At 37.3% G+C, this 22,042-nt stretch overlaps 1 protein-coding gene across 1 annotated transcript; it reads right to left on the bottom strand.

The window, feature by feature from the left end:
• Positions 1-15,608: 15,608 nt before the first annotated feature.
• Cxcl13 (C-X-C motif chemokine ligand 13) lies at positions 15,609-20,457 on the bottom strand. Its single transcript, XM_076864961.2, has 4 exons — positions 20,363-20,457; positions 18,764-18,896; positions 16,753-16,833; positions 15,609-16,469 (listed from the first exon to the last, which is right to left on the bottom strand). Exons 1-4 carry the CDS (start codon positions 20,427-20,429, stop codon positions 16,421-16,423), a joined length of 330 nt encoding a protein of 109 aa, XP_076721076.1. The 5' UTR covers positions 20,430-20,457; the 3' UTR covers positions 15,609-16,420.
• Positions 20,458-22,042: the final 1,585 nt, after the last annotated feature.

Genomic DNA, 22,042 nt, shown 5'->3' with positions numbered 1-22,042 from the left:
TGCACATGAGAAGCCGAGCTGGGGTATGTATATGGGGGGTGGGGGTTTGTTCCAAGATATTCTCTTGAAGTTAAAAGCCTTCTTTTTTTTTTTTAATTAAATTAAATTTTTTAATTAGCTACACATCACATTACAATGATCTTGGCAATTCATACATTTGAATCATTGGGGTATAATTTCTCATTTTTCTAATTGTACAGATTGCAGAATCACACTGGTCATAGAGTCACCTATATACATACAGCAATCATAATGTCTGTTCTATTCTGCTGCCCTTCCTATCCCCCCTACTCCTCCCCTCCCCTTCCATAATTTCTCTCTATCCAATCTAATGGGACACACTTTTCTTTTTCTCATCACAACATCATACCTGTATTCTGTATAACAGTGAGAGTCTCCTTCCATTTTCTGTGCAACTCCCCTTCTCCCTCTTTTTCCCTCCCACCTCTCTTCCCTATTTAGTGGTAATCTTCTTCTCATGCTCTTCCTCCCTATCCCATTTTGAGTCACCCCCCCTTATATCAGAGAAGACATTTGGCATTTGTTTTTTAGGGATTGGCTAACTTCACTTAGCATAATCTGCTCTAATGCCATCCATTTCAGACACGTATTTTTTATATTCAGTTCAGCACATAATTAGAGGAGATTATTGAGACCTGGCTCTGATGTTTGCCCCACAAACTTTCCCTACTCCATAAGGATATGCATGGCCATGAGTCAGAATGTAGCAAGTTGAATTTCTTCCAAAATTTCTTAAGGCAAACAAGGAGATCATCTGTACAGTAGAAGAGTCCTTTATTCAGTTATCTTTGTTTATTTCTTTTGAGTTTAGAGTAATAAAACACATTGATTTGGAAGCATATAAACATTGATGGTCAGGGCAGAGATGTCAGCAAATGATGGTAGAGGAGTCTCTGTTGCTGAGAATTCATGAGTATCCTTCTCATGGTTTACTTTATATTTACAGATTTTTATCAATCTTTAAAAGCTATGCTTTGCCAGGCATGGCGGTGCATACTTATAATCCCAGCGACTAGAGAGACCCAGGCAAGAAGATCAAAAGTTTGAGGCCGGCCTCAGTAATTTGGTCAGGCCCTAAAGTAACTTAGTGAGACCCTGTCTCAAAATAAAAAAAATAAAAGGGCTGGGGATGTGGTTCAGGGTTTAAGTGCCCCTAAATTCGATCCACAGTACCAAAAAGCAAAGCAAAACAAAAAGCTGTTTTAGGGATTATAATGTATCTAGTAACAGGCTAGTTAAAAGAAGAGGCCAAGAAATCACTTTAGTTATGTAGAGCAAACAAGTTTTAGCAAAGCTTAGGTCATATTTGGAGAAAACCAAGTTGCTAAGACATTTTTTGTTTTTGAAACACATTTGGCCTTCAGTATTTTAGAGAAAACCTAAGAAATATAATGTGGCTCCTTTCTACATTAATCACAAAAAGTTATACTGGATTAAAAATACTTGAAATGCTGTAGAACTTCGTTGACTTTCAACTCATGTGCTTTATTAAAAGACAAAAGACTCATATTAAGATGTTCCAGAGCAACTCCCTGAACCTTAACATCTCCATGACAAAAAAGTTAATGTGAAGTTAATGTCTGAAGAGGAATTCTGAGTACAGAAAGGTCTATTAATATTTTGCTTGGGTTTAAAGTTAAGTTGAGAGTTTAAGATGTTCAAATTTTACATTTTCATCAAATTTAACCTACAAATCTTATTGAAATATTTATATAAATGTTAATCAGTTTTAATTGACGTTTAATCAATTTTTAATTCCAGCCCAGTCAAAAACAAAAGCAAAAAAACAAAAACACAAAAAAACTTCCCTTAATACTAGGGAATGAGATGAGCCAATTTATGTTATGTGCATGAACAAATATGGTATAATGAATCCTGCTATTATGTATAATTATAATGCATCAATAAAAAAAATAAAAATTCCTTAAATAATCAGTCATTTATAAACTGGATTGAATAAGTTCTTTCAGAGATTTTAGGATATACATTTTTTAAAAATATTTATTTTTATATTAGTTGTAGTTGAACACAATACCTTTATTTTATTTGTTTATTTTTATGTGGTGCTGAGAATTGAACCCAGGGCCTTGCACATGAAGCCCAGTTTATACATTTCTTATTTTTAAAAATATACTTTTAAAGCAATCATATTTCATGTTATTATTTTTAACAGATTTTTTGATATACTACTCATTTACGATAAAGTTCACCTGTTTTAAGTGTATAATTCAATGATCTTTAGTAAATTCACAGTTGTGCAATACAGTACATAAATAACTTAATATATTTCATATTTTCTTATACATTTTAAATACTTGGCAAGAGAAAATTACAAATTACAAAATTAACAAGTTCTTTCTGAATAAGAAAATTTGTTAAATAATAAAGTTATGAATTTTGCTTATCAAATTTTCTTAAAAATTGTGATATGGTTAGAATTTATGTAAATCACTTCTCAGCTTAAAATCAGAGTTAAATTAGCTAAGTACTTAAAACCAAAGTCATTTTTTCTGAGAGGACAGATTCTTTTACACTTTATAAAATTATGGTTTTGATTTATTCCTTCATCTCTAAACTTAATTCTGAGCTCATTACATGGAAAAATGCAGTTGTGGAAATAAAGTGGATGAACTACACAGATATTAAGAAAGTAGGAAAAATTGCTATCAGTGAATGATTTAAGGAGGAAGTTCCCAGAAAGGGTCAAGGATGAGACTCAAGTTTGATTTTAATGGATGGTAATTCCAAAATTTACTGGGCTAGAAAGTGTCAGAAGAGGAAAGGATGTAGGAGGGTAGGGAACTGGAGACACCTGAGCAGCTGTCTAAATCACTTCTCTCATTTACAGTAAGAGAATTGAGACTCAGAGATTGATTTGCTAAGAGATGCTATGATGTATGTGAAGTCCCTCCCTTCCCCAAAGAGTGTATAAAACTGCTTCAAACCCTGGGCTGGGGCCTCATTGTCACCAGTTGCTATATGCTGAGCTAGCTTGCAACAAACACCTCTTTGCTGCTTACATCGATCTTGGTCTCTGGTGGTCTTTTGGGGGTCCTGAATTTGAGTATAACAATCATATCATACTGAGGTAGGATAGAAAGATTAAAGAATAGGTAGAATGGAGACATAAAGGAAGGATAAGAAAATATAATCTTTTTTTTTTTTTTTTTTGTACCAGAGTTTGAACCCAGGGGTGCTTAACCACTAGCCACATCCCAAGCCCTTTTAAAAATATTTTTATTTAGAGACATGGTCTTGCTTGCTTAGGGCCTCACTAAATTGCTGAGGCCGACTTTGAACCTGCTATCCTCCTGCCTCAGCCTCCCAAGCTGCTGGGATTACAGGCATACACCATCACTCCTGGCAGGAAAAAAGTTCCATATACTTTTCCAGTCTTGTTATTCCCCAAGCTAGTCTCTCTCCCAGGTCTGTTACGTCTACATTTCTGGGAAATTGGTAAGTCTACCTCATATATTATTAATTAGCCCACCAACAAATAGATTAAATAAAGAGAGAATACAGTATTTTAACAAACCTATAGTTTAAAGGACTTTCCAGTTTCTATTGATCAGATAGCAAAGGCTAAGTAAGCCTAAGAACAGACCGATGCCATTCCTACACACTTTCTCCTACCCAACCCTCACCAAGTTTCCTTTAAAAGAAGAGCTGGGAACCCCCAAATCACATCTCTCATTTTTGAGATGGCTCTTGTTCTCCCTTGAAAATATATTTCTTACTTTCCTGAATAATTCTCTGTACCTCTAGTGGCATGTGCTGAAATTCTCTTTCATCATGTACACCAAGGATATAATTGAGGCACCCGCCCACCCCATTCCCAAGAAACTCCTCAGGATCCTCTCCCAGAGATGGCACCAACTCCACAGGTTGCATATGAGAACAAATGCTAGGTGTCAAAATCTTATAGCTTGTCCCAAGGTGACTGGACACAAAGTAACATTTTGTTGTTAATTTATGTTGACTTGAGCATTCCCAAAAAACCCAACCTCAGATTTGGGGCAATATTTTCTCCAAAGTTACATAAATTTGTCACTTGGGAGCAGGTGGACAGAAAACACTGAGGTTGAATTTCTGTTCTGCAGAAACTTGAAGAGTCCAAACCCAGAGAATACAGGACAATTGAGGGGGTCCAAAGAGAGTTAGGGGACTTCCTCAATTTTAATCTTCTTTGGAATTTTAGCTTTTGCTAGAAAAATACCTTCCTCATTCTTCTCATTGTTACCAAAGAGACTTAGAGGAATCTTCAAGGTCCTTGCCAGTCAATTCTAGAATTGACCAGTTTCCAGAAGCTGCAGGACTTATGGAAAGTGGAGGCCCCCACCCCCAACCTGCCTTTCACACAGTTACTCTTTAACTGGAGGTGGGCAGGACCCACTCACCCTTACCAAGCCACCAGGTGGGCTGCCCAAGGAATTGGCAGGTCATATAATCAGTAGTCTAAGAAGTCATTAGGAAAAACAAAACAAAACAAACAAAGAAAGGCTTTCTTGAATTCTATAGCAGTAGTGGGATAATAACCAAGGATCATAAATAAGGAGTTTGAAAAGAATTTTGTTTTTAATAAGCAGGGAAAAAAGAATAACTCCAAGGATTTAAATGTAGGTTAGATTAATTGTGGTAAAGTGAATCCTGTTAATCCCAGTTTATACCCTCATTGCAATTGAGGTTTTCAGATTTTTATTAACTTCAGTGAAAATTGTATCTGCATAGGAGGTTATCATGGGTGGGAAAATGTGGGGAAGGTGATTTAATTTAAAAAACAACAACAACAACAACAACAACAAAAAACAATAGCATGCTGGATATTTCCAAAGTGGGATTCTTTGAAGTTGCTCCCATGTAGGAAGTCTGAGTTTCAAACATAGAAACTACAATTTCCAAAGTTAGGCAAAATGTCAAGCAAAATGTATGGTCTCTGTATTTGTGGACACCCTAGTTGCTTATCAGGGACATCAATCATTCTTAAAGGATGGGGAGTGACCACTGGACCTGGATTATCCCTTTATAGAAAATGAGAGTCTGTGTGGCTTTCTTTGTTCACTGTCACTTTTATTTTTCAGGAGGTGGGAGGCAGAAAGGGCAGAATATGCAAATAAAGCAAATGGAAAAACACAAAGCTGAGCTGTGTGATTAGGGTGAGAAAGCTGCATGAACTAACCTGCCATTTATTATAAAGTGCTTTAGAAATGTTAATTTTACTACTGAATAATGGGTCTCAGCTCACCTGAACTCTTAGTAATTATTTTACATCTAATTTGAGATGATGCATAAAAGAAAATCCAGCACACATTTCTTTAGCTTGGCATCTAGCAGCTGGTAATAAACTGGTATAAATCTTGCTGGAAACAATTAAATCTCTGCTACAAGTTTCAGCTGATGGTGAGCTTGTAAGCACATCTTTTCATTCCTCTTTGTCTCTTTCAGAGCCACATGCTGGTTTCAGGTTCCTTCTTCCTGGGTCAGTTCTAGGGATTACTGCATTATCTTGTTTGTGGAGTTGTATGTTTCCACATTATACCATTCACCACTGGATGCCAGTAGAGGACTGTGGCTTAAACTCAAAGGGTTGAATGTGACCATTTCTAGAAGACCAGTGGAATGACCTTAGAAACTGAAGAATAATTCCAACTTCCTGGGATTTAGAAGTACCAGTAATGGACCCACATTACACATAGCTTTTTTTTTTTTTTTCTTAGTTTCCTGGGGGGAGGTGCTATTTTCATTTGAAAAAAAATTAGAATAACGGGACTCATAGAATTTAATTATATTTTAGTAAATCATAGCAGGACCAAATTTTGATCTAAAGTCTTCTGACCTCCACTTTTTGCATCCTCGTTGGCGTGGTTGCAGACCTAACCTGAGGAGTTAGGGTTTACTCTGGGAACTGATTGCATGTAGTGTCTTTTCAGTGAACAGGGATGGAGAAACGTGAAAGAAAAAATATGGGGGATAAAGCTGCTCAGTGTCTGTTGCATATAAATCTTCTGAGAGTCTCTGAAGTGCAGTTTGGATTCAGATTTTGCATGTCTAACTCTCAAATGTTGCTTGGTGAAGGATCCTCCTTTGAGAGGCAAGATCCTTGAGTCCCGAGTTTTGGCACTGATAGTCACAGGATCTGTTTGCCTGCAATCCATGGCGGGTACTGAATGGGAAAGGTCTGACTGAATGAGAAAGGAAGAGGGGAATCTGTGCCCAGCATTAATGTCACCTCCCTCTCTACCTTGTCTTTCATTTGAACATGGTATTTCATGAGTCACCCACAAGAGGGGGCCAAAGAGCTGATTTGAAAGAGCAGCAGAGCCCTGTGAACAAAGAGCCACCTGAGTACCCTCAGGGACTGGCCTGTGTGTTGGTAGGGAAGGCAGTTATTCAGGAGTTGGTGAGGAACAGAAGGGCCTGGAGACCACGGTAAGTGTCAGGAATTGCTGAAGGCCCTGCAGGGAACACCACCAAGAGATAAGCAGAAAGAATCAGGCAGAAGAGGCATCATTTAGGATCCATATCCTTCTCTGTAGCCCACCTCTGTGGGTAAAGGATGTTGGAATTCTTTCAAGTGGGATATAGGATAAAAATACACATCTGTAGACTTCAGTAACTTTTAGTAAAAAATCACAACAATTTTTATTTGGGACAGTAACTTGCAAAATAATGAATGAGATCTTGGTATTTGCAGTATGCTTGCTAGGACTCAAATATCGGAATTGGCATTGGCTGTGTGACTCTGAATCTTCGTTTCTCCATCTGACCCCTTTTGGATGGTTTAGGTCAATGATGCGGGGAGGAGAGGGAGAATGGATAGGAGATGGGAGGAAACAGAGGTAGAGGGATTTATTTCCTTTACTCCCTCTTCACATTTGGTTCTGGTTATGGGCTACTCCTGCAATGACTGTAGTTTCTGTCAAGCACTCTAGCTTTCAAACAACCCTCCATAACACCATTCCTTCCCCTTTCACCTTCACGCCTGAGAGTGAGTGCCTCAACATCCCTTGCTTGTACCACGAACCGTGCCTATACTCTGAAATAGTTCCTCCACTGTGTTCTCTTTAAAGTCCCAGCCAAAGGTGCCTTCTGTTTCCTATGATACACTAAGTGATATGGCATTCAAGAATTTAATGAATATTAGTCATCTTAGACTTACGATAAGCATGGATTCATATTGATTTTGCTTTTTCTAGAAACATACACTAATGTTCTGATGCCATGATATAACTTTATTGGAATTCAACTTGGAGAACTCAGTGTTCCAAGCTTATGGGCATGTTCAGGTGCATAATGGTAGTTTTGGTTAAGTCCTCCTGTTTCCTAGTCATGTGTTCTAGGTAATATAGTGAAAAAAATTGTTTCATAATATTCTAAACAAATTACATGCTGTTCAAGATATTTTTCGTTTTGCACAGAGCTGTTTACTGAATACCTGAGACTCTGTGTGGGAGTCAAAGGAAAGATCAACTGTCTCTGAGAAGTTCACAATCCTTTAAGGAAGTTCAAACAAATGTGTGAAAAGTTTTATTTTATAATATCTTAACAATAAGTTAAAGAGTTACAAAGAGTTCATTTATTCATTCACATATTTATTCAATATATATTTGTTGAACTCCTACTATGTGCCAGGCCATAATTGATGCCACGATCATAAAGGTGAGCAAAATCAGACACAGTTCTTGCTGCTGTGGTGTTAATAGCCTAATGGGGAGACAGATGGTAGTTTGACAGTCACACTGACAACTGTATTATTAGTGACTGAGGAAAGTGTGCTCAAGGAAAAGAAAATGTTGGATGGGAGCACATCACAAGGAGAACTGACCTAGTCTGAGAAGCACAGAAGGCTTCTCTGAGGAAGTAACCCTTGAGCTCGGAAGTGAAGCAGGTATAACATCAAATTCATGTAAGGATCACCTTAGCTGAGTTATAGAGGAGGGAATGGAGGATGACAGACAGTTTTTAGGCTATGTAGTCCATATGATACTTGATGGTATTGCAATAGGGTCATGGTAAAGATGGAGAGTTGTGGACAGATTAGGGATATTTAGGAAAATGGACTTTGGTTATGGATTGTGCATGGAGCTGGTAGTAATAGAAAAGGAAATTTGCAATGCGTTCTAGTTTTCGTATTGCATAAGGACAGGTTGTGGAACTTTCAATGATATAGGAAGGACTGGAATTGTATCAGATTGGTATTGGACCATGGATTTTGGTCTTTGACATTGAGTTTGAGGTACCTTTGTAAATCCAAGGTGGAGACATAGCAGAATCATTTGACTGGAATGGAAGAGAGCTTAGGGGAAAAGTGGAGATAAACAGTCAAGGAGGTACCAAGTGTATACATGATAATGAAAACTGTGGTTTCTTCTTGGGGAGAAAGAATATGCTGATAATACAAGAGGCAAGTAATCTTATCTTGTATTAAGTGGCCAGAAAGAAGGGGGAGCCTAAAAGTAGTCTGAGAAGTTCAGAAAGGTAGAAGGAAACTAAAAGAAGTGTGCCATTCTGAGGGCCGAGGAGAGAGACTTTAGCTGTGGACTAATTCCTTCTTTTCTAAAGAGTACTATTAAGCTATGTAATTTGAGCAACTGTTGAAAATTTATTGTTTCCAATTCTTTACATTTCTCTGCATGCATGCTCTTTTTTATATGGTTTCATAGTTATACTAAAGGGAAAGCAAACATCCCAACACACTAAGATGGGTTTGGCCATATGACTTGCTTTTGCCAAGCATGGTGATTATAGTTAATAAAGCATATTTCACAATTACTGAAAGAGTAGAATTTAAAGGTTCTCACCACAAAGAAATGTTAAGTATGCAAGGTGCTGGATACTTTAATTAGCTTGATTTAATCATTATATATATATATATATATATATATATATATATATACACACACACACACACACACACACACATACATATACATATATATGTATATATATCATTTATATGTATTATAACAGCACATTGTACTCTATAACTAACTTACTTTCTATTTATTTAGCAGTGCTGGGTATAGAACCCAGGGTCTCATGCATACCACACAAGTGCTCTACTACTGAGCTATATGTAACTATAATTATACATATATATCTATATTTGCCAATTGGAAAGAATGTGAGTGAAAGTTAGAGGTTGATATTTCTGAATCTATCTAAATCTAGACTGTAAAAAGCATAGCTTGAGGATGAGAGGATATTTGACTAGACTTACAATAACTGGTGAGGAATTACATCTCATCACTTTGAGTCACTCCTTTTCTATGAAAAAGAAAGGTGCTGTATCACCTGATAAAAATTAGGCTAGAAGCCACATGTGGCTGCCTCCCAAATGATATAAATTTTGAACCCTTTGCTTTCTCTTACTGATGAATGTCCTTCAAGAGGTACAGCTCATATTTTAATTTGGGGAGAGTAGGAGATCTGAACATGCACAGTTATAAAACACTGCTGAGTGCGATTAGAAAAGTCTCTTTAGGGAGTTATACCTTGTTCATAAACTGGAAGACTCAATTTTATTAAGATGCCAATTCTACCCAAACTGATATATATATGTTCAACACAATCCAAATAAAATTTTTTTTTGGGGGGGTATTGACAAGCAATTCTAAAATTTAGATGAAAAAGAAATGACTTGGAAGAGCCAAAACAAATTTGAAAAAGTACAAAGTTTGAAGATTCTTGCTACAGAATTTTAAGACTTATATTAGTCTATATTAATCAAGATCACATGGTATTGGAATGAAAATAGACATAAAAATCAGTGAAAGATAATAGTCCAGAAATAGACTTATTATACATTTGGCCAATTTCTTTTTGACAGTGTTAACAATGTTAACTCAATGAAAGAAAAAAAATATTCCATATAAGGTAGATTTCAATTGTAGATACATAGATCTCAAATATACACATAAAAACATGAGATATGAGTTAAATCTGGAGGTATGAGTTAAGATCACAAGATAGTAACGGCTATTAAATTATCTAAAATTTAAAAACAACAATAATACTGAGTACTGGCAGAGACATAAAGTAACTAGAATTCTCATATTGCTGGTAGGAATGCAAAATGGTACATATATTTTGGAAAACAGTTTAACAGCTTGTATAAAGTTGAACCTACATCCATCATATGACCCAGCCATCCTACTTCTAGGCATTTACCAGAGAGTAAGTGTCTCTCCTTTACCAGAAAGAAACAAAAATATATGTTTGCACAAAACCTTATAATAAATGTTGACAGCAGTTTCATTCATGGGAGCCCCAAACTGGAAACAACTCAAATGTTTGTCAGTTGGTGAATGAATATACCAGTTGTGATATATTCATACATTGGAATAATAGTAACAATAAGGAAGAAAATAGTGATATATTCAATATCAGATGAGTCTCAGAACCCTTCTGTTAAGTGAGAATAGGCAGAGAAAAGGCAGTAGGAGGTATGGTTCCATTTTTATGATACATTGGAAAAGGCAGAACTATAGGAACAGAGGAGGGGCTGGGATGAATTTTAAATTCATTAAAAAGCATGAATTTTACCGTAGGTGAACTACAATGTCATGAACCCAATGTAAGAAAAAGCAAGCTCCCTAGATGGCTCAAAAGTACTGTGAGTTGAATAATATTTTTCAAGCTTTTTCATCATCATAATCACCTGGAGTGTTTGTGAAAGAATTTTTCTCAGGTGTTTATTGACACCAACCAATTCTTCCACCCTTTGATTCTGACACCAGCTGGGTGTCTAACAATTTAATTCAAATCTGAAATTATCTATAGTTAGCTCAGACCCCATATATTACAGACTTAGTCCACAAGACTGCCCACGTTCTAGATACCAGTTGCAGATGGGGTGCCCAGCCTAGCCACATTTCTGCCAAGCTAACTAAAATTTCAGGGGTTCCCATAACAGCCTCCTCAGATTTGGTAATTTGCCAGAATGACTCAGAACTCAGGAAATCCCTTTATTTACTATATGGGTTTATTATAAATGAAATAACCCAGGAACAGCTAAATGGAAGAGATACCTAGGGCAAGGAAAGAGAAGAGGGCACAGAACTTCCATGTCCTTTCCAGGTACACCACCCTCCTAGCACCTAAATGTCTTTACCAACCTGAAGCTTTCTGAATCCCATTGTTTCAGGGTGTTTTTGTGTGTGTGTGTGTGTGTGTGTGTGTGTGTGTGTGTGCGCACGTGCGCGCTTGGGATTGAACCCAGGACCTTGTACATGCAAGGCAAGCACTCCACCAACTGAGCTATCTCCCCAGCCTGTTTTAGGGTTTTTAATGTTGATTTTGGCAGGATCAATTGCTAAGAGCCACAGCCAAGTAATATGATGCATGGCATTTTTGGTTGAAAGGTGATGCCAGCAAGCCATTGAGATGATATGATTATGTTAAGATCTGCATTCATATGGATATTGGACTCCTGCTGTCCACCTAGGCCTGCTATGGGACTCCTGGAGAGTTCCCATTGGTTGGGGAAGTGCGGTAGGAGGGAATTCCGGAGGAGAGACTTCCTGTTGGGGTCCAGGAGAACACTGTGTGGGTCGGTGGGCAATCTTCCCCGGAGCTTACGGGGCATTGGTGGCAGTTTCAAAAAATAAAGTTTGTTCCTACTTGAGTGGCTCGTGATTTTGTGCCCAGCCAGACTGCGGCAATCAAATTTTTGTCCTTAGTTGATTAATTCAATCTCTCAGCACCCTTTATCTCACCCCCAAACAAGAGGGTGTAAAGTTCCAACCAAATATAAACATGGTTGGTTCCTCTGTCTGCTAGCCCCCAACCTGAAGTTGTCTAGTGGCCTGCTAATCTCTCTTTAGCCTAAACTTGGGTATGGGTTGACAGAGGCTCATTATGAATAATGAGAGTTGCTTCTATCAATCAAAAAATTCCAAGGGTTTTAAGAATTTTGTGCTAGGAACAAGGGACAAAATCCTTTTCCTTCAAATACACAGATAAAATAGCATGTTAAATACAGATTGCTGAGCTCTTTGAGTTTCTGGTTCAGTAGGGCTGGGAGGGACTGGAGGATATGTATTTTAACAAGTTTCTGGGTGATGTGGATGATGGTCTTTAGAGACACAACACATGGAGAAACCTGCCTTTGTGGGGGGTTACAAGATGGTATGATTTCTCTTTCAAATGTCACCCTTCTGGATTCCTGGGGGTACTCCTCCTCAGTTCCATGGAGTTTCTTTTATAGACAAGAACACTAATTCTGCTCAAAAGTACCAGCAAACTTTACACCAGAGCAAGAAGACCTTGGAACATGCACCAACTCCTATCTCAAGTTGGGAGCAATAAAATGGCACATCTCATGGAAGGGAAGTTTTGTTGAAAGGAAACTCATGGAAAATGGAAGATAAGAGAGTGAAGCCCAAACATCTGGCAAATCATTTCAAGTTAAGGCCAGGGCTGCACCCTTTGTTTGGCAAAGCAGAATCTCTTGCTCCTAGATTTCTGCTGGTGGGACGAGTGAAAGTGGCACAAGTGAGGCTCAACTAGTTTATTTCTGGTTTCTTGCATTCTGCTGCCAGGAGATCCTGTGCAGCCTGGCCTTCTAGTTCTTTCATTCAGCCTCCCAGAGTCAACCATTCCACTTTAGTCAGATGACCTTGTAGTTTTCCTCCAATTCTATTTACTTTGCATTTTAATTAATTTGCATATGCATGTGTGTATGTACATACATAGTCATAATTACCCAAATTCTGCCTGTTTCACATTTCTTCTCTTCCAGGCTTTCCCCCAGATGCTCCATTAACTGGTACAACAAATTTTCCTGCATCTAATTATCACTTAAGCTTCCTGTTCCAAACCAGGCTATCCTTAAATGTACTGATTTTGCCCATAATCTTCCTGCCTCACTCTGTCTCAGTGGCCCAAATCTCCTAGAATTAGACTACAAAGAATGCCTCAACCCAGGGGAGGTTGGAAGCTGCAGCAGCTCTGCTCTTCCTTGGCTTGCTTTTCTCATGTTTGACACCTAGGAACTGTACATGTTTATGGGGAACCATGGATATTTTGATACACTTTTGCATTGCATAATGTTGAAATCAGGCTAAGCATATCTATTTCTTGAAATATATCATTTGTGGCAAAAACATTAAAACTTCTAGTTTTTAAAATATAGAGTACATTATTCTTATCAATAGTCACTCTACTGTACAATAGTTCCCAGCTTTAATTGGACTAGGAAAAGGAGGGTGGGAAAATGGGCTAAGATAAGAAATATATTTAGGAAAAACTTGAAGCAGCCTCATGAAATGATTAAGAACATTCACTTAAGATTCAGGTGGTCCTGGGTTCAAATTCTGGTTTGTCTCGTATTACTCATACGAACTGGAGCAGTTAAATGTCTACTCCCATGGATACTATCTACCTCCTACAGAGTCAGCACAGTGAGGTGGTTAGAGCATGGGTCCTGGTGCTGCGTGCCTGGGTTCCAATTTGGACTTGTCATTTAGTATCTGTAAGGCCTTGAGCCAGTTACTTCACCACACGGTGTCTCAGCTTCTCTAGCTATAAAGTGGGAGTGATATGAAATGGTGGCCTTTCTTATTTGAGGTTCCTGAGGACCTAGATCAAACTAAAGCAGGAAAATGATTCCTCATCTCTAGTGAAGACTGAAAAACACTAGGTTGCCCAATTTTGACACTTTATATAGTCTTTGTTTCCTATAATTGAACACATTTATAAATACAAAGTATTTGTTTTATTCCCTCCTCAGAGTTTTACTTAATTAAAAAAAAAAATAAAGGAGGGAGCCAGAGAGAGCTTAGAATTTGGGCAGGGAAGTCCAGGAGGTATGAACAGGCTGTGGAGCTCAGGTGGTAGGAAGGAAGGGACAGGAGTTTAAGTTCCTCCTTCCATTTGTCAAACTCAGTGCAAAACTTTGTTAAATGAAACACTGGAGACATTAAGAATCAATATGATGAGACATGGAGGATGTGTTTGATGAAGAGTTCGAAGTCTAGAGGAAGTCACGATTGGTATGTCAGGTTTTGAAAGAGGCTCTCTTGGTCAGGCACTCCCACTAAGTAACTGTACTCACTTGCCTGCTCAATTTTAGATCATCTGTAAAGACTGATATGCAAAGAAAAAATTACTATGATGAACCTTTACGTTACATTAAGAGGAACTAAAGAATGGCTCAACCATGCTTGTATAATCATAACAAAATGAATTCTACTGTCATGTATAACTAAAAAGAACCAATGAAGTTTTTAAAATCTTTGTTCACTCAAAAAGAATAAATTGCTCAAGGAAACAATTAAGAATGTGAAGAAAAAGCCTACAGAGTAAGAGAAAATCTTTGCTAGTTACTCCTTCGATAAAAGATTACTATCCAGAATATATAAAGAACTAAAAAACCCCCACAAGTAACCCAGTCAACAAATGGGCAGTAGAACTAAACAGAAACTTCTTAAAAGACGACGCACAAATGGCTGTACATGGTGGTACATGCCAGCAAATACAGCAGCTTGGGAGATTGAGGCAGGTGGGTCATAAGTTCAAAGCCAGACTGGGCAACTTAGTGAGACCCTGTCCCAAAATAAAAAGGAAAAGGGCCAAGGATGTGGCTCAGAGTTTAAGTGCCCCTGGATTCAATCCCTGCTATCAAAAACAAAACAAAAACAAAAAATGGCCAACATATGAAAAAATGTTCAATATCTCTAGTGATCACAAAACACATCAAAACTAAGATTTCATCATACTCCAGTCAGAATGGAAGTGATCAAGAATACAAACAATACGTATATACTGGTGAGGATGTGGGGGAAAAGGTACACTTGTACATTGTTGGTGGGACTGAAAATTTGTATAAACACTCTAGAAAGCAATTTGGAGATTCCTCAAAAAACTAGGGATGGAAGCATCATATAACCCAGCTATTCCACTCTTGGGTATTTTCCTAAAAGATCTAAAATTAGCATACTACAGCAATACAGCCACCTCAATATTTATAGCAGCACTATTCATAATAGCTAAGTTATGGAATATACCCAGATGCTCATCAACAGATTAAGAAATTGTGGTATGTATACAAAGAATTCTACTCATCCATAAAAAATGAAATTATGGCATTTGTCAGTAAATAGATGGAAGTGTAGAATATCATGCTAAGTGAAATCAGGTTGACTGTTTCCTCTCACATATAGCCTTTATTGTGGAAGCTAGAGCAAAATAGAGGAGGAGGAGGGAAGAATAGGATATCAAAGATCTTCCATCAGAGTAGAAGGAGATCGAGAGGCAGAATGGAGGAATGGGACAGGGGAGGCAATGCAGAATGAATTCTAAAAAAAAAATCATTATATGACTATAAAGTATACCACAGGGAACTGTACCTTTAAGTAAAAAGAACCAATCAAATATAAATGGATGAGTGAAAGGAATTCTAAGCAGAGAAGAGGAAAGAACGGGGGAGGGGAAGGAAGATAGAAGGGACAGGGGGAGGGAAAATGGTGTGTGGAGGGCACATATTCCATGCATATGATTTTATCAGGATAAACCCGACTATTATGTACAACTATAAAGCTCTTATAAAAAAATGAAATGCTCATAATTAAGAAAAATGCTTGCTCATGTTTATTGAAGGACGTCAGATTAACAAGAAACATTAAAGAATTTGATACCAGAGACTGGTATTTTGTCCATGCAAAAGATGTGAATAAAAACTGTCAAGACCAATGTATAAAAGAATACATCTGTACGATTTTCCTGAATATTCTGGAATTTTAAGCCTGGGTACATTTCAATGTTATTAGTTTATTTTGAGAAAATAAGTATTACAAAGGAACTCTGTAAAAGTGGAGGAAGGATCTCAATCTCCTCAAAACGGCTTTTTTTTTTGTGTGTGTGTGTGTGGGTACGAGGAGGATCAAACCCAGGGCCTTACATATGCCAGGCAAGAATTCAAATTGGGTTTTAGAGGATATCTACTCTGTGGAGCCCTCTGAGTGTTAGGATGAAGCTGTATTGGGTTTATACGCAGCCTCGAGTCTCTCATGGAAATCTTTTTAGGGTAAAATGATTAAAACACATTCCACAATTTTCATCTTAATTTCAAATTCACATTTGAAGTTTAAATTCTCATTCCCATACTTCCTAGGACAGATTACCATTAAACAAGGTACATTATCAAAAGAATCCTATGTGATTTATTACTAAATAATTATTTTCAAAGAACCTTTCCTCCCTAAATGAGATTGCAAAGTATGGGTGTGAAGAGGCTCGAGTTGACCCACATCAGCTTCTGCAGTTTATTTTTACATTGAGTCTTAATGCTCATTTGAACAGGGAAATTGTTTTTCTTGGAAAAGTTTTAATAAAGAACAAAACTAAAATCCAGAGCAAGGATAAGCAGGAAATGCAGGTGTTCTGAGGGGGGATGTTGACATCAGCCGCTCTTCTTCATCGCTGGAGCTTGAGTTGAAAACAATTTTTTTCTGTGAAGTAAAAACAAACCCAAAAAGTCATGCTTAGAGAAACACACCAGAAATGATGGCTTTTCCCTAGAGATATCAAATAAGGAATATCATACATACTACTTTCTAATTTAGTTTACTGAACTCCTGGGATGAGTTAGCTCTATTCTATGTAGATGTAGCAAAAAGCAAGTATTTGTCTTAGTAACTCCTAAATTTAAAATTATCCCCTTTTGACTGCCTAGCAAAGGGAAATCTTTCAGTACAAATTGGAATCTGAAACCCCTTGGTATGTATGACTTACTTTGGTAAATGTTTTATTAATTTCTTGATCCATGAGGTTTGAGGGTTCACACACACAGTTGTCTTATTCTTCAACCTGAGTCTAGGGGGGAAATTAGCAAAAATAAAAATAAGTCAGTGTTACAGTTTAGTCAATCTTGCATTTTTAATAGCGAAGGGTTGGGTATGAAAATAATTATTCCTAGGTGAAGTGACATCAAAGCTGGGTTGTTTTGGATCTAAACAGGTATTTGTGACATGAGATCTGAGGAATAAGAAACAACCATTTGTAGACCAGTAAGTGAGAGCTTGTGGAGCTGAATCCAAGTTGACAGAATCTCATGTGTCAGAGGTCAGTGTTTTGCTGATAACCTTTACTTAAGTTGGAGAAGGACCAAATAGACTCTAAGGTTGACTCACTAAAGTGATATCACAATATCTTTAAAATGTGCTTGTTCAATGAATGGGGGAGAACAATAAAGGCTATAGAAAATACTCGAGGACCTTTTATCAGGAAAAAAAAAAGTTAATGAAATTTAATGTAGGTGAGGTTAAAGAGCTGATTGCTCTGAGTGATATTTTGTGGAACCACCACCTAACCAGGCTTTACTTGCTCTAAGGAATTAAGCAACAACAAAAGCAGTGAGAACAGTTAATGGATCACATTATCAAATACTATACTCAGAATGCGTCACATGCTATGCTTAGCAGGTAACATGGATTATTTCAATTTATCTGACAAAAGCATTATGTTAGAGGAATTATTTTCTTACCTAATGAGAAATTTGAGGCTTAAAGAATTCAAATAATCTCGTCCAAGATTGTACAGCAAATACGTGATTGAACAAAACTCAAAGGAAGATTATCTGATTTTCAGATTCTACACTTTAGGTCATGTTCATGGAAAGCAGTGTTTAAATAGTTGTCAAGTGCTAGACATAGAGCTAAAGGTTTTACATGCAATGGAAAACTGATATCTCCCAGGTGATAGAAAACTGGGAGATGTTACTCTACTGGTGTGATTTAAAAAAAAAAAAAAACATAATTTTTGATGCGTCCATTGTCTTAGCTATAGGTTATTATATAGCAGGGATCCATCCATCTAACTTTAAAACTCCACTGCTGTAGGTGAATCTTAGGGGAAGTCAGAAATCATGGAATAGATGGGTTCTCAGGCAGCATCTTCCAACTTGGTTTCTGAGTTCATGATGGAAAAATAAGATTTCTAATCATCTTGTATTTGCACCTCTAGCTGGTAGGAGTTTCTCATAATTTGCAACTTATTTCTATATCTGGTTAAAATTCAGAAATTCAGATTTTCTTGAAGACAGGCATTTTTTTGTCATTTCAAAACTATTGACCTTAAAGCAGAGAAAATTAGGGTGCCTTACTTCCTCTGGTTGAGAGGTGAGAGGCTTGAGTCATGCCAATTGACATACAATAAAAAGAAAGGAGTTCTACTTTTCTATGCAGACTGAGGAACTGCTCTAAACACATTATAGCTAGACTTCACATTTTTGAGCTTGAGGACAATAATTGTGTTTAATTAGACTTTAAGGAAAGCATGATTTTTAAAAATTATTGTTTTACTGTTTCCATGGGAAGAGCTACCAATAAAAAAAAAAAAAAAAATCAGGCAAGCCCTGAGAATGATCTCATCTCTATTGCATACTTCAAGGTTCTGTGAAGAAGACACCTTGGATGGGGGAGATGTGGGTGTGGTCCTGATCCTTCCCTTTCTAATGGTGTGCCTCATGCAGGCAGTTAAGCTTGGTAAGCCTCTGTTTCCGTCTCTGTAAAGGAGTTGACAGTAATAGACATGCCTGAATGCAGTAGTTGAAGGAATAAAATAGCCCAGTATAAAACACTTAGTTCAAGGGCTGCGACAAGTACCTAAATATTTCCAAATTTTATTATTTCAGAATCTTTAGCAACACTCAAGTAAATCTTTTAGGGTTCTAGTTGTATAGTAATATTTGATCTGATTTTCATTAGGAGAAAGGAATCATCATATTTTTCCCCTTGCAACTTACATGATTTGTTCGATTGGGCAACCATTCCCAGGAGGTATAATTTGAAGCCGACCAATTTGTTTTACATGGATAAAGTCTGAGGTCCCTTGAACACAGCTACACTTCAAGTTTGTGTTATAGGCTTCCAGAACACCTGTAAACACAGAATCAGCTATTTAAATTCCTTTGACACTTAATGTATACTTACAACTTTATTACCAATTTTTCATATTGTGCAGTTGAGGATTTAAAAGTTTCAAGCCAGTGCTTCCAGCCAAATATGCCTTAGTTTCTATATGTCTGTTTGTCTTGATTTGAGTATTTTCAAACGTTTTCCACCAAAACCATAAAATGAGATTAGCTTTGAAAACATACAACACTTAATTTGTGGTATTAGTATACTAGTACTCAGGTGATCCTCTATTTAATAAAATTTGGAACTGCCACTATAGGGACATACAACTGAGTTATAATTAATGCTATATAAAAGTCAACTGATTTTCACTCCCAACATATAAAAACAAAGAACATGACCTAGTTATAACATGTTATTGCTTCTGCAAATTCATAACAAAGTTCTTCCTCTTATACTCTCCACACCCTCTCTGCCAGTTGAGATGCGAATAAAAAAATAAAAATTCAAGACTTTTCATTCAACAACAAAAGTTATTAGTACTCCATATCATTATAAGTAAATCATGAATTTTAGTGAAAGCTAAACTTTTTCAAAAAATAATTTATCAAGTTCTCTTAACCCAGAGTGCCTACCACCACACTAAACATGCATTTATAAATAAAAGGGCCAAAATTTTTCAGGCATTTACAAGTTAGTAGAGGAAACAAGTGCATAAAACCCATACAAGGTGGTTGTATACCTAAGCTCTCTACTGCATCCTGGGAAAAGAGGACTTAAATCACAGGTAACTTTTCAAGGATCAATGGGAAAGCTTCCTGGAGGAGGCGAGAAATGAAATTTTTGAAGCATGAAAATAAAATGTGAAACAACAAAAGTTGGGGAAAACCCACCCCTCTGTATTTTAAGAATAAAAATGTGTTCACTAAATTTGAACGGTGTTTCTTTCTGCATATGCATCCATTCCTTCAGTACAATAAAAACTCGTCACTTCAACTAGGTATCTATTCAGAGAAATAGCGGCCCCAGTTAGATTTGGAACTCTCCCTGATGTATTTACAATGGCTGATGTCAGACCTAACCATATGCTATGGACTTGAAAAATTTCAAAGTAGGAGACCAGATAATGCCAGTAACATTTAGACCCTATAAAGGGCCTGATGACAGGGGTTAGCGTTGAGAGGCAGAAAAAAGAAGAGATATGTGAAAAGAATTGATAGCAGGAGCTTATCTGAAAAAGGCCAGGACTATACAAACCTAATATAAGTTACATGAACATTGGACTCCAGTCAATCTCTCTTCCTTCTTTAAATAAAAATCTCAACCAGTTTCTAAGAGTAAAATCCTATAAGCACTTTAATAAATCTAGAAGCAATTGAGCAGTTTTCCCCTTCTCAGTTTTTAGTTGAAAAAAGAAAATAAAGATTGAAATGGCTGAAGACCATTTCTGTTCAAAGCACAGTGAAAACATAAGTGAAAGTTCTCACCATGGACTGGAGAGAGGCTGCTGCTGACCAGGAGCATGAGAAGCAGAGCTGCTGAGATGAGCCTCATCCTGCCTGGAGGTGGAGTTCAGACTTCAGCTGTGTTTCCAAGCTGTGGGTTTGCAGCATGGAGCTACTATTTATTTATACCAGTAGGGACCCTCCCACTGCCTTTTCTCCAGTAGGTCAGCTGCATCATCAGTTTTCAAAACCCCCAAATATTGCTGAGCTTGCTTTTAAAGAAAAAAAAATTCTTCTTGTAAACTTTATGAATTTGCTTCAGAACCCTCTTAGTCTAATAAAATATTTCCAGAAAATGTAGACTAAACATGTCAGGGATGCTGCAGAGTTTTGAGGGTGGGCAGAGAGGGAAAAAAGAGCAGTTTGAAGGCTCCAAGGTATGCTCTTTGGGATCCTTATTGGTGGTTGTAGCTTTGATCCTGCAATCGCTCCTCTCAGTGAAGGGTCAGTCAAGTTTCTTGAGGCCTTTAAGTACCAAACTTCACAACATTAGGAACTCAGTTGATCATTTTGTTTTATCCCAGGCACCTGCAAGGGAGCCTAGTTCTTGGTGGGTACTTAATAAATATTTGTACATGTAATGAAAGCCTCCTTATATACAGATTCCTATGCTATTATGTTAGATTTTTTTTTCTGCCAAACTTTCCCAGCCCTTCATGTTACTCTCAGGTATGATTATTTATATAATATGACCATCATGGAAATCTCGAAAGGGCACAAAATATGTCTGCCCCCCTTGGTGTGCCTGTGTCTTGATGAAGGGAGGGAGACAAGGGCTTGAGGAAAAACATCTTTCTGGCTGTAGTGGGCAAGTTATCTGAAAATAATTTGTGTTAGAACTACATCAGGTAGAACTTGGGGGCATTAATATTAAGTAAAATAAGCAAAACTCAAAGTCGAGGGGAATATATTTTTTTTCTTTTTCCTCTAGCTTCCAATGTGAGAGAAAAGAGTGGTAAAATCTCAAAAATAAGAGGGAGACCAATAGAGTAGAGGAATGTAAACAGGGGAGGGAGGAGGGCCAGGAAAAGGGGAAATACTGTGAAATTAAATTGACCAAGTTATGTTATGTGCAGGAATAGAGGTATCACAAGAATCCCATTATTGTGTATAATTATAATGCACCAACAAAAAATAACTTATTAGGTGTTGATCCTTGCATTACAGACTGTTTTTCAACCTAAGCATTTGTAAAGTTTCGTTTTGATCCCACCACATGGTTCATGGAGGCAAACATCTCACAGCCTTAACTCATTTGCTAGAGGTTCTCTGATAAAATTGGTTTTAATTAAAATAGGGCCACCAGGCCAAAGAACTAATTCCAGAGAAATCCCAAGATGTGATTTTTAAGTCCCTTTAATGTCCAGAATTCTGGATTTAGCTTATGCTGACTAAAGAAGTCTTATTCTTTGGTGGCAGTTATGTTTTCCCTATGTTTTGAACAGAAATGGTTTTCAGCCACTTCAAACTTTTCCCCCCACTTTTATCATTAAAAACGGAGGGGACATCTGACTAAAGGGGAAAACTGCTCACTTGCTTCTAGATAGACAATGGCCATTCTGGTCAAGACACCACTGAACTTCCTTGGGAATGGACAAGTATGGATGTATCATACCAGCCCCATTGGAGCACTGAAAAAAAAAAAAAAAAAAAAAAATCAGA

Source organism: Callospermophilus lateralis, chromosome 8, assembly GCF_048772815.1.
Source record: "Callospermophilus lateralis isolate mCalLat2 chromosome 8, mCalLat2.hap1, whole genome shotgun sequence".
In the NCBI taxonomy this organism is placed as follows: domain Eukaryota; kingdom Metazoa; phylum Chordata; class Mammalia; order Rodentia; family Sciuridae; genus Callospermophilus; species Callospermophilus lateralis.
This window is presented reverse-complemented; position numbering and strand designations above follow the sequence as displayed.